The 17,183-nt window shown below is 33.6% G+C and overlaps 2 protein-coding genes across 2 annotated transcripts; both read left to right on the forward strand.

Moving 5' to 3' along the window:
• The first annotated feature begins 538 nt into the window (after positions 1-538).
• LOC145582365 (protein WHAT'S THIS FACTOR 9, mitochondrial-like) lies at positions 539-3,362 on the forward strand. Its single transcript, XM_081639366.1, has 2 exons — positions 539-626; positions 1,321-3,362. The coding sequence occupies exon 2, from the start codon at positions 1,488-1,490 to the stop codon at positions 2,751-2,753; it is 1,266 nt and encodes a 421-aa protein (XP_081495492.1). The 5' UTR covers positions 539-626; positions 1,321-1,487; the 3' UTR covers positions 2,754-3,362.
• Positions 3,363-6,804: 3,442 nt separating this feature from the next.
• Positions 6,805-10,193, forward strand: LOC145582366 (G-type lectin S-receptor-like serine/threonine-protein kinase SD3-1). Its single transcript, XM_081639367.1, has one exon. The coding sequence runs from the start codon at positions 7,550-7,552 to the stop codon at positions 9,848-9,850; it is 2,301 nt and encodes a 766-aa protein (XP_081495493.1). The 5' UTR covers positions 6,805-7,549; the 3' UTR covers positions 9,851-10,193.
• The last annotated feature ends 6,990 nt before the right edge of the window (positions 10,194-17,183 follow it).

Below are 17,183 nucleotides of genomic sequence, written 5' to 3' on the forward strand. Positions count from 1 at the left end.
ATATATATATATATATATATATATATATATATATATATATATATATATATTTGTGCTAAAACTTGTTATATATTTTGATAAAATTCCTAATATCAAAAGATAATATTTTATATTTAATTAATTTAAATTAAGAAATCTCATTCGCCAATTTTGCTTACGTGTCATTTAAATTATTTAATTCTAAAAAAAATTAATAATCTCGTATTAATTGGCTATCACTAAAATTTATTATCCTACGTGGCGCGCTGAAAAAATTAAATACTATTTGGCTCTCTAAAAACTCCCCTTTATATATATGTATATATATATATATATATATATATATATGTATATATATATTAGATTTTAGCTCTATTCAATTCAGCTCAGTAAATGTGAACAGACCATTACTCTCAAATTATAAATAAATCCTTAAGACAAAAATAAAATAAAATAAAATAAAATAAAAAAATAAAATAAAATTGAGGGAGTAGCATGATTCGAGTATGAACTAGACCCGACAAAATAAGACCCGAATGGGCACCTCCAGACTCGAGCTGTTCCCCCCCCCCCCCCCCCCTCTCTTTCCTCCATTGAAGCGTACTCTGAATTCTTCATTTCTCTCCTCCATTGAAGCTGCTTCTGAGGTACGGAGTATGATAGTTGATACATCTAAATTATCGAATATCAATTTCACAATCAGTTCCACACTTTCGTTAGTTTGATTAATTGTTAGTATAGTTAACTTAGGGTTCGGATTGTTGAATAATTACCCGACCAATTTAACATGATTTTTGGAGTTTACTTTGATAATTAGAAATTCATATTTTGTTGCTAATGTGCTGTAAGCTTTTGTTGATACAGCCCTTTAATATCAATGTTTTGGTTTTGTTAATTTTTAATTGCGTTTACTGATTTGAGTTTAGACATTGTATAATGCTTATTTGATAATTTGTTCTTGATTTTCTTATTATTTGAATAAATTTATTCGCAATACACTATACACATAAATACATAATGACATAAATGTTTAAATCAAACATCTTCGAAGTAAACCTTGTGGTCAGTTTGGGAGTAGGAATTTCATTTCAAATTCTGGATTTGGATTAATTCATTTGTTTGGAAAATTCAAGAATTTGGATTTATATTTGCTTCAATTTACTGACATTGAAAATTGCTACAAATTTAGAGGATTTCAAATTCGTTGTGAAATCCTGTCATTTACAAATCTCTTTCCATGACTTTTATTTCATTTCTTTCCTTACTAAGATGATCTTAATTTGGTGTCAAACTAATTTGGACCTTTATGGTTACTTCAATTTATTTCATTTGTTTTGGCAGGAGATGGCAGAATTTTTTTACAGGAATATGCTAGGAGAAATTAGGCCAACAATGTTTTTGAGTAAAATATGTTTGTGGGTTCTATCACTTGCTTCAGATTTAGTTTCGGGTTAACATGTCCTTTTAGCCCAGATTGTAATGCACTGGTTTTGATCCTGTACTCGTAAATGCCTCACAAAACCCTTGGTACAAAAAAAATGTTTTCCAATTCTCTCTTTTCCAAAATTATCAAACAATCAAATTCCTCGTTCCTCCATCATCTACTCCCACAATTCACACTTCACAGGACATTCATTGATGCCAGAATCAAATGGGTTCGAGATCCATTCCTCGATTTTGCAGTCGAGCGAGAGAAAAACCTCCGCCATTGTTGCTCCCTCAAAAACCTTCTCCTTTCTTCCCCTTCTTACTCTCTCCCTATCTCCCTTGCCTCCCTCCATAAGTCTCGCTTAAATCTCCCTTCACACACCACTGCACTCTACTTCTTCCATAGATACCCTTCTCTTTTCACTCTTTCTCCTCCCAATGTCAAACTCACCCCTCAATTTCTTACCCTTCACAAGGAAGAGCAGGAGATTCATGATTCAATGTTGCAAAAAGAATCCGCTGTTCAGAGGTTAGTGAGATTGTTAATGATTGCTCGAAGTAATAGAATTCCTGTTAGTGTTATTGATGATTTGAAATTTGATCTGGGTTTGCCTGATAATTATGTTCTCGATTTTGTTTCGTATTTTCCCGAGTATTTTAGGTTGTGTAAGTTAAAATGTAGGGAAATTGGTGATGTGGGTAGTGATAATTGTGAGAATTTGGGGGGTTTTGAAGTTGGATTGGAGTTGATTAAATGGAGGAAGGAATTGGGGGTGCCGATGATTTTGAGGAAGGAGTGTGAGGATGATTTGGGGCGTAAAAAGGGGAGGATTGTAAAATTTCCATTAAATTTTCCACCAGGTTTCGATTTGCAGAAGAAGGTGAAGGATTGGGTTGATGAGTGGCAATGTTTGCCTTACATTTCACCTTATGAGGATGCATTTCATTTAGCGCCTCAAAGCGATCAAGCTGAGAAATGGACTGTGGCTGTGCTCCATGAGATTCTGAGTCTATTGGTTTCGAAAAAGACTGAAATGAGAAATATCTTAAGATTAGGGGACTATTTAGGTTTTGGGCTGAGGTTTAAGAAGGCAATTGTTCATCATCCGGGGATATTTTATGTTTCGAATAAGATCAAGACACAGACAGTGGTTCTCAGAGAAGCTTTCAGGAAAGATCGTCTGCTAGAAAACCATCCTTTGGTGGGTATGCGGCACCGGTATATTTACCTTATGAACAAATCCAGGAAAGGAAGGAAACCTGTTAAAAACTTAAGTTCTGGATACGGCTTGCAGATGAGTAGGTCTGATTCTGACAGAGGCACGAAATGTGTTTCAGAAGAATGAGAACAACATCAACACATGTGACAAATGTGGTTTGAATGTTGGATATTGGTTATTGAGGACAATTTTGTCAACACAGAGGTGGGAGTGGGGTGGAGTGCATAGAGGTGAACATATGCAATGACTGATTTGAATGTTAGATATTGGTTATTATGCCAATGTTATCGCCGCAGGGGTGGGGGTGGGTGGTGGAGTGTATAGAGGTGACTGACGTAGATAACATGGATGTTACAAGAGCCTTATTTACTTGTGGAGTGTAAGGTGGTAGTCAGTTATGCTATGGCCCTGGCCTGAATTGTTTACGTCTGAAATGGGCAGTTTTTTCTTGATAATAGGGCATGTTACATACCAAGTTCTTGGTTTTGTGCAACCCTCATGCGCTCCAAAAGAAGACCTTGAATAAGCATCTAAAATTTGGGATGCAGTTGGGAGAGATACGACCTAACCAAGGTCAGTGCAATTACACAGAGTGACAGAGTTCAAACCAACTAGCCGAGGTAGAAGCCAGAAATTCAAGTCAGAAAATACTTAGCTGGTCCTTGTAATTGCCATAGAGTTTGTAATATACTCCGTAACCTAATTTATCTATCATTCTTAGATGTTTTCTCTTAAGTTTATGTATATAAACAATTAATGTTGGTCATACACGTAATTCTTGCTGACCTAACAAAATCAGTGCTGGGGATTTACAATTTTCTGGTCATGGATGGCATGTCCATAAAAGTTGCATTCAATACACAATCAAGCATTTAAAATATTAATTAAAATGGTATTAATTTGGGAAAGCATGACAAAATCACGCGTCGATCAGTGTAATTAATGTTAATTTTAATTTAATTTTAATTTAATTTTTCTACTTTTAGCTAGTTTATCCAACGCCCCTTGGGCGTTCGTTAGCTTTTGCCTTTTTTAATACCTTTGAACACAAATATCTTTAAGTATGAATTACTGTATACAAAAACAAAATTAACATTTTGAAAGGAAATGTAGAAGACCAAACATGATTATGTTATTACATTCAATACATGGTCTTTCGCTTGCTTGCTTGCTTGAACGTCTAAATTCCATAAGTGGGATTGACTACATAAACCAACACGAGGACTTTCCAGGAGGTCATCCATCCTAGTACTACTCTCAATTATTGTGGTTCATGTCAAGAGATGTGACAAAGATTTACACTAACTATACTAGCCTATAGTAACCCTCCTCCTTTATTCGGGCTTGAGAATAGCAATGGATAATTCACTAACGGAGTTATACATGGTCTTCCCTCAAACAAAGATAATGGGACAAACAAAGAAAAGAGAAAGTAAAAGTATAAAATATTGTTGAAATCATCTAATAAGAATAGCTTAATTTACTATTAACCTTTCCACTTAATTAGCACCACCACCATAATACGTTAATGGTAGATATATTCTTAAAATCTCAGACAGTGGAGGACAAATCACTTATGATGAAGCACAAGTAGATCTTAAACATTAAGAATCGATCTCATTAAGGTACAAGTACAACTTACATGCAATTAGTAGTTTTTTTTTTTTAAAAAAGAGAGGAAATTAAAGCATATATTTTTCTTGTTTTGATGATATAAAAAAAAGTGGCTTTTACTTTATATTAAAATCCATAATAAAAATTTAGCATACGAGATTACAAGTACACACAATGACTCAATGAGAACTTTATTCATATTGTCTACTTTTCTCAACCGATTATATGGGGTATATTCTCAAATGAACATGCAAGCCATTCACAAAGAAGTCTCTAGGAAGAAACTACTCAAGAAAGAAAAAGGTTATAGATAGCCTCCTTTAAGTACACCTACTATATTATTGTTCATAAGGGTGTGAACACGATCAACAATGGAACTTATTTATATGTATGCCCATCTTATTGTACTACTTGCCTCTAAAGCTGAGCAAGGCCAGGGTGGGTCACGCAGATCTATGTGTTATTCCTAAACAGGTCAAGGACTCCATGTCATGTTCGTGGTTTAAACTAGTGTGTTTGTGTCAAACTTCGAAAAAACTAGTCATGCACAATCCATAATCCATCGCCGCCGCACGGTTTTTGCTAGACTTACAATGAGTTCATGCTAAGTCAAGCTAATTTCTTGTTGGGCTAAGTGATCTGCATGCTACTAACTTGATCTATGTCCAACTCTACTTGTCTCACTTATTATTTTTAGTCTATGTTTATTTCATTTTATTGTCCTTATATAAGGTATAATATGGGTTGATATGATAAGATAAATACTTTCTATAAAATAAAGATTGATAAGTTTAGATTTGATAAGAGTCAATAATTTAGGACTAATAAGATAAGGTTATATAAGTTATGTGGAATTTATGTAGATTAAAACTAAGTGATAATCATTTCATACAATTATCACCCTCAATAAAGTTATGAGAAACGTTAAAGATTTTTGGGCTAAAAAAAAAAAAAAAGGCAATGTCAAAGAGCAATAAGCTCGACAAGAAAGGTTGAGCAAGATCTATGGTCATGAGTTAATTTGACTAGCTAAATGGTCACCCATGTGGTCCCTAGTGACTACCCCAACCGCTCCGTGTGACTGAGTAAGTTTAAATTAATACAACAATCTTTTCTTCTAACAATTTTTTTTTCAAATATAGAGTGACATCTTTTGGTATGAATAAGCATGATGTCCTCTCATGCGCTCAATTTGCTGTATACCTAATGGTTTCTACAAAAAACCTATAGAAATTCTAAATTATTGCCGGAGAGAAACATTAGTAGACATCATGAGCATACCCAAAAAATAGGAATCAAATCAGGAGAAAAAGTTAGAAACTGAAATAAAAAAAGTTCGAGCAAACATTTTGTCAACTTTAAAACAATCATTGCCTTTTCATTTCTTATCATAAATGGGCATATAACTAGCTGTTTAAAAGCTATCAAAACAAGTTATCTTCTCTAGCTTGAATTGCCTCAAGATAAGTTATATTTATATATAGAGAGATATGGGCATTAAAATCATCCCTTTTCCACTTCTTCTTGATTTCAAGTCACAAACAACAAAGACTTGTGCTCTTGTAAATGTCGTGCAAAACCTCTTTTCTCGGATCCTACTAGTTTGAGATCCATATTCGACAATTTATGAAGGAGTTGCTTAATACTCTAACCTAGGGATGGCAACGGGTCGGAATCGGAGCGGATTATGCTAAATCCCCGCCTTCGATCCTACAGGAAGTTGGAGGCTAAATCCGACTCCGAATCCGACATCCGACTCCAAGATCTCCACTCCGACTTCGATATCCGACCTCCGACTCCGATCCGACTCGACTCCGAGTTTTTTTTCGTTATTCAATATACTTTGAGAAATTAGGCTATTTGGGCCTTTACAACCCACACCCAATGCCACCATGACCCACACCAAAAATCACGATCTATCGGAGTCGGATAATCCGTCATAGTCGGACATTTGTCGGAGTCGGATTTTTTTCTCGAATTCGACTCCGACCCTCCTCCGACTTGGAGTCGGGTTATTTTAATGGAGTCGAACTCGGATTATTTTTTTCTCGTACTTAGAGCGGATTTTTTTACCTCGGATCGGCGCGGAGTAGGGTCAGATTCGGACTTGATTGCCATCCCTACTCTAACCTCAATAAATTTATTTTTAAAATGAAATAATCTAATGTTTCAAATATCCAAAAAAATAATCGAAATTCAAAGTAAAAATTTCTAAATATCCAATTTGAAATATCCAAAACATAAATCTAATTCGAAATTCCAAATTTTGAATCAGATCAACCAACCCACAAATCAGTTCAACCTGATCGACGTGATCATATTTTTTGCCCTCTTAGACAATTAAGACAGTCCGACCCGGTGCCATCTTTACCACATAATATCGGCCATATTATGAATTATTCGGTCATGCCTAGTTCAAAGACAGGCAACATTCTTCAAAAAAACAAAAGTCATAAATCCCTCGTGGGTCTTCGTCTTCTTCCTGGGTCCAACTTTACAAAGCTGACAGCTGACTCCTCAAAAGATAACTCGCCTACTTTTTTAAATTAAAACTTGAAAAAAATCAAAAATAAAAATCAAAAAGTAGAACTGTACTAGACTACTACTCTACTAGACTCTGCTTTACTACACTTGAGTAATAATGCAAGTCGACGTCCTTCATCCTTTTCTCTCTCCTCTCAAATTCACTCCACAAAATCTTTGCCATTTTTTCTTGGATTTTTGAATAGTTCATCGTAATTTCTTATCTGGGTCAAGTTTGTATGGTTTGAAAATAAATCCAATTGCCCAGATTTTCGTATTTTCAATTGATTTTTATTGGGTCCACATTATTAATTTCCAAAACCCCAGATACCAAACCCCATCAACAAATGAAATTTTCAAAAACCCAGAAAAAATTCTGAGAAAAAACCCTAGATTTTTGCTTCAGTATATCAATTTTTGCTCTAAATTTGCTTCATTTCTCATTGAGGAATTTATACAAACAGTTGGTGGGCATTGTGTAATTAATTACTCCGTTGAAAATTTCTGGGTTTAGATGTCATTTTCAGGCACACAAATTCTTCACCAGTACAAACTTTTTCCTCTTTAGCTGGTATGTTTTTTCTTATTGATTGTACATCTTATTGCCTAATTTATTTTGGAAAAATATGGCCATTGAAACCATAGGTTATATGATTTGATTGGGATATTGTCAATCTTAATTTGCTCAACATTATGTTAATGAAAAGCTTTTACTCCAAGTACAAATTAAGTGTACAACATCCATTGTAAATCTCAGAGTAATTTGTGCCATCTAAGATAGTAAAATGCTCAATAGTTGCATTTTTGTGGGTAGTTCAGCATTATTGCTTTGCCTATTTCTTGTGCCATTGCTGTTTTCAGTTGCTGTGTCAGAAATTTCTCTGGGTTCAAAGCTGTCTGTTTCTGATAATAGATTGTGGGTTTCTCCAAATGGGGATTTTGCTTTGGGTTTTTTCAATAATTCAGATCATGTAAATCAGTATAGTTTAGGAATTCGGTTCGATTCGGACACTATACCTATTGATAAGAAGGCTGTAGTTTGGGTTGCGGGTGCAGAACTCACTGTTAGTAATCAATCCTATTTACAACTCACTCAAAGGGAAGGATTAGTTTTATTTGATCCTTCGAATGGTGGAGTTGTATGGAAGAGTAACACGGTTGGGAAGCCTGTTGCTTCTGCCTCCCTGCAGGATGATGGAAATTTGGTTGTTTTGGATGGAAACAAGGATTTGGTGTGGCAAAGTTTCGATACACCGTCTGATACACTCTTGCCTGGCCAGTTTTTGTCTGTCCACAAAACTCTTCGTGCTCTGAGTGGAAATTCGCTTTCCAGTCACTATAGTTTATATTTGAATGACTCGAGGCAGCTGCAGTTGAGGTGGGAAACCGATAATGTATACTGGGTAGGTGGAAGCCCTTCAAATGGGTCACTTAGGGCTTCCCTTAGCTCAAATGGTTCGTTCCAACTTCTTGATGAAAGATCTGAAGCTTTTTGGTCTGTATTCGCGGTAGATCACAATGACAATGTGACATTCCGGTTTCTTAGGTTAGATGTTGATGGAAATCTTCGAATGTATTCGTGGGATGAAGATTCAGTATCATGGAGATCAGTGTGGCAAGCTGTTGAGAATCAGTGTGATGTTTTTGCAACATGTGGTGATCATGGAATTTGTTCCTTTGCCAATAATAGCCTCCCTACATGCAAGTGCTCATTTGGGTCAACAATGCAGTCAAACTCAAAGTGTTCGGCTCCCTATCAGCAGATATGTGACACTAACGTTAGTATGGTGGAACATATGCACACTTCAGTTTATGGAATTTATCCGACAAACGATACAGTCAGTGTAACCAGTTTAGACCTTTGCCGGAATTCTTGTCAGAAAGACCCACTTTGCACTGCTGTGACATACTTGGAAGACGGAAGTGCACAATGTTGGATTAAGAAAACACGGTATATTACTGGTTATTCAGATCCATCCCTGAGTTCCATATCCTTTGTCAAGACATGTCAGGATCCCTTACCCGCCAAGCCTAACTATCCTGCTGCTGCTTCTCTGCCGCCGCCCTCTTTCTTGCCCTCTAATAACCAGTCAAGTAGAAGCCATATTCGTTCTGTAATTGATGCCGCTTTGGTTAGCTTCTGTCTGTTTTGTATGCTTCAGATAGCTGTTGGATTTTGGGTCTGCAAAAGAAGAGTGGCAAATGTCAGGAAGCAAAATAGTTTGCCTTCTCATGTTTTATTGTCTGCTGGCTTGGTCAGATGGACATATGGTGAAATCAAGGAGCTAACTGGGAACTTCAAGGATCAATTAGGGCCACACTCATATAAAGCCGTGCTTCAAAACAACCAACTTGCACTAGTCAGGCGGCTAGAATTACAAATGGAAGAGAGGAAATTTAGAGCAATGGTTTCATTAATTGGAAGCATTCATCATAAGCATTTGGTGAAGGTGGAGGGTTTTTGTTGTGATCCAGGGCACCGATTTTTGGTGTACGAGTTTCTAAAGAACGGCTCACTAGAAGACTTCATGCATCGTCCTGCATCATTCAAAAAGCTTACTTGGAAAAATAGAATGTTGATTTGTCTCGGTGTGGCAAAAGCCTTATTGTATTTGCACACTCAGTGTAGGGATTTTGTAAGCCATGGGAATTTGACTTGTAAGAACGTGATTCTGGATGAAAACTTGGAAGCTAAGGTCACAGAATTTGGCCTACAGAGACTAGATGGAATTGACACTTTTGCTGAGAAAGATGTGGAAGACTTTGGAAATATGGTACTGTATCTCATATGTGGGCGCCAAGAAGTCCATGAAGACATTTGTGAGTGGTCTTACAACAAATGGGTTAGCGGGTATGGATGGAGAGTTGTGGATAAGAGAATTGAAGGTGATGTTGACTTTGACGAGCTAGAACGTGCTCTTAGAATTGCATTTTGGTGTTTGCAAGTCGATGAAAGAATGAGGCCATCAATGAGTGAGGTTGTGAATGTTTTGGAGGGCACATTGACAGTTGATCCTCCACCGCCCCCATTTTCTGACTCTAGAGCTTTACTGGAAGACAGATCAACAGATTCAGAGGTGGTTTAAAGATTATTCTCCTGCCAATTCCATGTATAGCAGCACTAACTTTGTGGCAAGGAAACTGTAAAATTTGAAGGATTACATTGATTAGGATAAATCTTTGATCACATTTAGAGCTAACAAAATTTGTTTAGTATTTGGTCAGTGAAAGACTGACAATTGATAGCCTTGGTACGTTTCTCATTTTCAATAATGATTTTTTTTTTTTGAAATCTAATTCTTTCGTTCCCATTGCCTAATTCCTCCGCAGTAGTTTTTGATTCCTATTCTTTTGCTTTATGTTTTTGTTTGTTTTCCTTTCCCTTTGAATCTTTCCTTTGTGTTTTTGTATCACGCGCGCGCGCGCACACACATAGTTTCTATCATTTAGGGCTAACGATCTGTTGTCTATCATACCGAGAATGAAGATGGTTGGAGTGGTCGTAGACAGGTGGTTGAGGGAGGAGGTTGGGTGGAGGAATTGTTACCCTTCTCACCAAACTGTAGTTTGCTTCTCACTTAAAATTATGCACTTCTTTTTCAACTTCTAACCAAGCATGTCCCTCATTTGATGGCATCCCTCAAGTTCCATCTGTTGCCTAACAATAAAGCCACTCCAAATCCAACAATCTTGCCTAACTCAGTTAAGCAGGGTGAAATTCCAACATTTTAAAAGGTCACATTTGATAAATAATGTTATGTTTGTGCCTGATTCCTCCTTATTTGCTAGCGTGAATTCCATGAAAGCGACTAGTATGGGATCAAAACAATTCATATACAACTGTTGTATACCAATTGTCTGTTGGTGTTATGGTAATTGGAGTTGCAATTGGTAGGGATAATCGTGTTCAATCCCCTGTAATAAGAATTTAGTGGGGACTGGAACCTTATTATTCAAAACTGAGCCTTGAATCCGAATTAGCACAAAGGGTGAACCGGTGGAACACTAAAAACAAAAACAAATATTTATGTTAAATGTAGTACAATGCTAGTTTAATAAATACTCCCTCCGTTTTTTTTTATTTGCATCACTTTCCTTTTTGGAGTGTTTTTTTTTACTGCATTACTTCTTTTTTTTGGCAACTTTATACTATATTTTATCATTTCTCTCTCTTACTTTAAACCCCACTCAACTTATTTTATCATTTCTCCCTCTTCTATGATCCCCACTAAAATAATAAAAATATATATCCTCTCTCACATACTTTCTCTTTCATGGTCCCCATCTTATTTTTATTATAATAATTTATTCACCCACTTATAATATTATATTACTCCCCTAAAACTTTGTGCAATCCAAAGTGATGTAAAAAATAAAAAAAAAAAAAAACGGAGGGAGTATAATTTAATAGAACTAGAAACATCATTATGCGACAAAACTCATTTACCATATGCATAATCTATAGATTATAGGCACGCTGTTGGTTGGAGACCCGTGAAGAGTAGTTCTGTACTGTTGTTGTACTTATTGAGAGTTACAGTACAAATTCGGTTGATGCAAATTATTGTACTTGTACCAGTAATGTCATGGCTTCGATGATTCTAGTTATTGTACCTTTGACTCCCATTTTTATTACTCTATTGGGTAGTTATTTAGTTAAGTTTTATTGAGAGCTGAGGTATTCAAATCATGGCCACAAACTGCTTTCTACTTTGACAGCCGTTGAGCAACACCAAGGGCCTGTTCTCTTCAGCTTAATTTTAATTCATTTTAATTCAACTCCAATCAGTTAAGTTCAGTTCTTAATTTCCTTCTCTCATAAAATATTTAGTTCAATTCAGTTCATTTTAGCTCAGTTCAGTTCAGTTTAGAACAAACCCTAAGGTCTGATTTATAGGGAAGAAAATTTTTTTTATAAAAAAAAAACATTAAGGAAAATATGTGGTAACAATAGAGAAGGTATGGAGGATTAATAGGTTGTTCATATTAGGTTCAAATTTCATTACAAACAATACTAACCTTACATAGTAATCCACAATGCCATCTTCACTTCACCTTAAAAAAAAAATTTCATTACAAACAATATTAACCTTACAAAGTACTCCACAATAATAATCACTAACTTCAAAGAAAAAATTTGACAGAAAATCACCAAAAACAACTTCAGTTCAATAAAATTAATTTCAATTCAGTAAAAATAAATTAAATTCAACAAAATAGTTTCACTCTAGTAAAAATAAGGCAAAGTAAAGATGACCTTACTTTCAGATTGGTTTTGATTGGGTTGGGTAAATTTTAAATCATTGCTAATGCTTAGATAGATTAGTTTTGGATCATAATGGGTGCTTATTAATTTCAAAATTGAATCTCATGATTAATATTTAATTTATTTTTGACATGACTAAACTGAGAACACATTGTTATTAAAGGGGTTTTTGTAATGACGCACATGGAGTATATTGAATCAACTTCATCTTACTCCAATTATTGGTTACAGAAAAAAATTAAATTAAAATTGTAATATATTAAGCGAATGTTAAATAAGAAGCTAAAAAGGAAAATATTTAGAATAATTTAGCATTAATTATGTCAATTGATTTATAATTCGTTATTTTTTTTACTTGCAACATTTTAATTTATAGCTATTCATATACTTCATTTCAACTAATTTTGATAATTTATAATCAAGAGAAAAAATATACTCGTAGTCTTAAGGAACCTTATTAAATTCATCTTGATTTATACTTCAATGATAAATCTAATTATTATAATTTCTTAAAGGTTTCTTGAAAGCTAATAGCTAAATAACTCGTCAAGTTAAGACTTGGGTAGAATTTTATTTATTTTTGATGTTTTAGATAGCTACAAGGATGGGTGATGAGAATCGATCCCAGAATCGACTGAAATCGAGAAGAAAGCTCTAACCACATGATCTATCCCTCACTCTCTCAGGACTTGGGTAGATGGTGGTACCATTTACATTCAATAAACTAGATTAGAGCATCTCCAATGGTTTACAAAAAGGACCTGCTTGCAAATTAAATATAATTGTAAGCATGTAGCTTACCATTGGAGTGACAATATTGATGTAGCTACATCAAGCAACGTTGCTCAAACAAGCTACGTTGCTTGATTTTTCAAAGAACATTTCATCCACTTGTATTATGACATGTGTATAATTAAAAGTATTTTATTTATTTATTTATTTATTTATTCAAGCTACAACATTCTATTTATCACCATTGGAGCACTTTGTAGCTTAATAACATACTAGCTCAAAATTTTGATGTATCAAGGTAAGCAACAAGCTCTTGTGGCTTACCATTGGAGATGCTCTTAGCTTTCGTGCGATGCACGGATATTATAATAAAAATAATTTATAATTGCGTACATTTTGAAGTCAAATTATCACTCAAAATATGTAAAATTTTTGTATAACATAAACAAAACTGCAAAAATTAAAATAATATAATCAAAAGAAAATTTATGTGTACAACAAAATTTAGTGGACTTTGTAATTAGGAGTAATTTCATAAATACATGGTTAATATTTGCTCTCTTTAAGATTATCTATGTGTAACAATTTTTTTTTTTGGAGATAATATAACTTAAGATAATGTATTGTATAAAAGTATGTTGTAGTTAATATTAACTTTTCAAAATTAAAAAATAAATAAATAAAAACTGAAAAAGTAATGAAAATTGGAAGAGAAAAAAAAAATTAGGCGGGAAAAAATTGAAGGAGAAGCTGACACGTGTACAATTTGAAAAAAGGGATGATGTCAGCAATTGTTGTTTTAGTATTAACTAGATTAGTGTCCGTGCATCGCACGACAGTAACAATTTTTTCCCATAATTAATTTGTGATATAATATAAAAAATGAGGCAATTCATATGAAATATACAAATGCAATTGAGAAAAAAATTATTGTTGATTAGTTGTGTTGAAAATATTTAAAAGTAGTATACATTATATTGCATTAATGATGCATGTTTTTTCCAAAAATAACTATACAATGTACTTTTAAAAAATACGCTAAGTAAAATAACAAAAACTCAAAAAAAAAAAAAATTAACGATGACATTATATATTGTTTTGGCGGGAAAATTTTTAATGATAGCTTGACATGTGTCAAAAATGATGTAAGTATGTTCTGTTTAGTATTAGTTAATAGATAGATTATAGAAGATTGGGTTGATTTTGTTATGTTGGCCACGAAATCAAAGGAAATTATGTGGAAGTAGGTCCGGACAATGTACGTATTTATTTGAGTTTAAGTCCCAATTACTAATTCAATTGTTGGCAGTTTGATAAAAATAGGCCCTACACATTTTATGAACCTTAATTTATATGAGTACTTAAATTGGGATTATAAATCTCACTGTCTTAGAGCAACTCTAATGGTTGTAGCTAGGGACTTGCTTGCAATTACAATAATTCCCTAGCTATTAGCTTGACCATTGGAGCTAGAAAACTTAATTAGCTTGGCTAAGCAAATTAGCTTTGCAAAGCTAATTTGCTTGGGAATTAAACTTGCCAAAATAAAAATGCTCATTGCACCAATTAAGCTCTTTATATGTATTTTCTATCCAACAACTAGTGCCTAAGCTAATAGCTAGCCATTGGAGAAAAAAGTAGCTAAAATGATAATTAGCTTAAAAGCTTATGTGGCATGATAAGCTAATTGTCAAATTAGCTTGCCATTGAAGTTGCTCTTAGTGGACCTTATTTTACGTAATGGGCTGGCCACTGTGATTTGTGTCCCATAATATAGAATTTGATCCACAAAACAGGATGCGTTTGGTTTGGAGTTTCGGAATAGGGTAATAAAATCAAAAGGATTCTCAAGTCTCAACCTTAAAGGTTTGTTAACTTTGTTTAGTTTGATGTAATTTTTTTTTTTTTGAGAAATTGTAGTAGGTGCCTTATATTGATAATTTGTCCATCAAAATATAGGGAGAGATTTCACAAGGGACGTGGTTATCCCAAACTTGTTCTACACCAAAGGGTGTTAAACGGGCTAAATTATGAGGCACAACATTACCGCCCCGTTTAATATAACACCAAACAACAGAAGGGAAAGAAAAACAAGAAGATAAAATTTCATCTAAAACTGCATCAAGGTCAGTGAAGAAGATCGATGTAATATGATTTCAATGAAAATGATTTTTTTTCTATTTTTCCTTATATTTTCACATTTTTCTTTAATTTGTTTGGTTTGTAAGGGCTGGAAAATAATTTTCCCACAAAAATAACACTCTTAAAATTTTTTCCTTCACAAAAGTTAGAAAACTACATTTCCCTCCCTCCTCTTTACCTCCGATTTCCTTTCCTCTTATCCTGTCTTCCATCCTCATTTTTGCAATTGTGGTTTTCCTCGAAAACATGTTTCCCCTAAAAAATCTTTTTCCATTTTATTAAAATTGTTTTACGTCAGACTAAACGAAATCTAATGTTGTTTGTTAGATTAGTTTTATTGTTTTTCCCACTCCTCTTACACCTAAAATCCTACACGTATTCACCTTGCAGGGATTTTCATTTTCTTTTCCTAGGCTTACTATACATATGCCAATACCAACACACCCCTAACTATAACCACCAAGAATTTCGACCACCCTACCGCCACCCACAACCTTATTACTCTGCTCGCCATCATTATTGTCTATAATGATTGTTTACGAAGCAAATGATCCTAAAAATTCAAATTATTTAAAAATAATTCAAAGCTGGATTTATTCAATGCGAATAGTTTAAAATTGAGATTATTTTATACCATTTTTTTTTTCCACTTATAGCTTTAGACTTGACACATATTTTTTAAAAAATAAAATATAGGGTAAGAAACAAAGTGAGGGTTATATTTTGTCAAAAAAAAAAAAAAAAGTGACGGTTATATACTACCTCCCTTACATATTATTTGTAATGATTTGACATAAAGTAAAGAGGAAAAATGTTTAATCATTGCAAATAATATGTAACGGAGGTAGTAATATAATTAAAAAACTAGAGTTGGCCTGTAGGGTATCTATAATTGTTAGTGGGAGGGAGACATAATCATAGTGATAGTTTAATAAACAATTATGGGTCTTATAAAGAAGTGTTGCAATTAATCAGAAATGGTAGTAATGCCTTGTTCACTTCACCTTAAAAAATATTATTTCAGTTCAGTAAAAAACTAAAAATAATATCAGTAACAAAAATAATTTCAATTCTGTAAAAAGTAAGGTGAAGTCAACGGGCCTAAAAGGAAAATGTTGTGATTAATTAGAAATAGAAGGAGTACCAAAAACTGCTTAAATCTTCATATAAATTAATAATTCATCCTTTTTTTTTCTTCATAATTTTGTTGTTTAAATTGATTGTCCTCATTTTAATGTATTCCTTAAACAATAATCTATAGCTTAAATTTGAAGTGAATGAAGTAAATTAAAACATATCGAGTTCACATATATATATATATATATATATATATATATATATATATATATATATATATATATATATATATATATATTAATAAATTAATGTACAAATATATATACTAACGATCTTGGGCTTTATTTCCTTCAAATAAAGATTTGATTGGCTTGGTTTTTTGGCATAGTCTTAAGAGCCAACGTGATATTAAACCACAAGTTCAAATCTCATTCAACTTAAATCCTTCTTTTAAAGTGGTTGAGTCGATCCTTTAGAGTAAAAATATTCAATATGTATTATTAATGTGTATTTTTATTTCATATGATGCTCAAAGTACATCCAATTGATCCAAATATATATTGAACATTATAATGACAAACCAAAATGAATGAATTATGAAGTCTAAATATGGAAGCATCATTTTCGGATAAGAAAAGCAAAAGAATGTGAAAGGGTGGGTGATTCATTGATATCATTAAACCAAAGTGCCCCATCTCCCAAAGCCCTTTTGTAAGTTAGTATGAGGTGTCCCTTTTTTTTATTTTATTTTTGTACACTTTTTCTCACTGTTCCCTAAATTAGCATAAGTGCGACAACTACGTGTGTTAATTCTAGGGGTTCATTTTTATTTGTCACTTTTTAAAGTATCACCAATTTTCCAGAACTTTTGGACACGTGTATTCTTTTTTATTGGTTGATCTAATTTTGCAACGACATTGCCATTAACAGCCACATCATGAGACTTACACGTGGGGGCCCCTCAATGGCAGGTACTAATTTGTTTTTATTTTTTTATTTTTAATTTAAAACTTTAATTTTTTGCATGGACACGTTGCTAGTTTGATTTGCTGATTTTCTATTTACTTTATTCTACTTACATTTTTTGAGGTTGCCCTAAAGTGCCATTAGGGTTGATAATAACCCTAATCTCCAATCCTTGGGTGGTTGTTAGTTACTTGAGCTCAATTTGACCAAAACTTGAGTATAATTTATTATAATTT

Source organism: Chenopodium album, chromosome 15 (assembly GCF_948465745.1).
Source record: "Chenopodium album chromosome 15, dcCheAlbu1.1, whole genome shotgun sequence".
NCBI lineage: Eukaryota > Viridiplantae > Streptophyta > Magnoliopsida > Caryophyllales > Amaranthaceae > Chenopodium > Chenopodium album.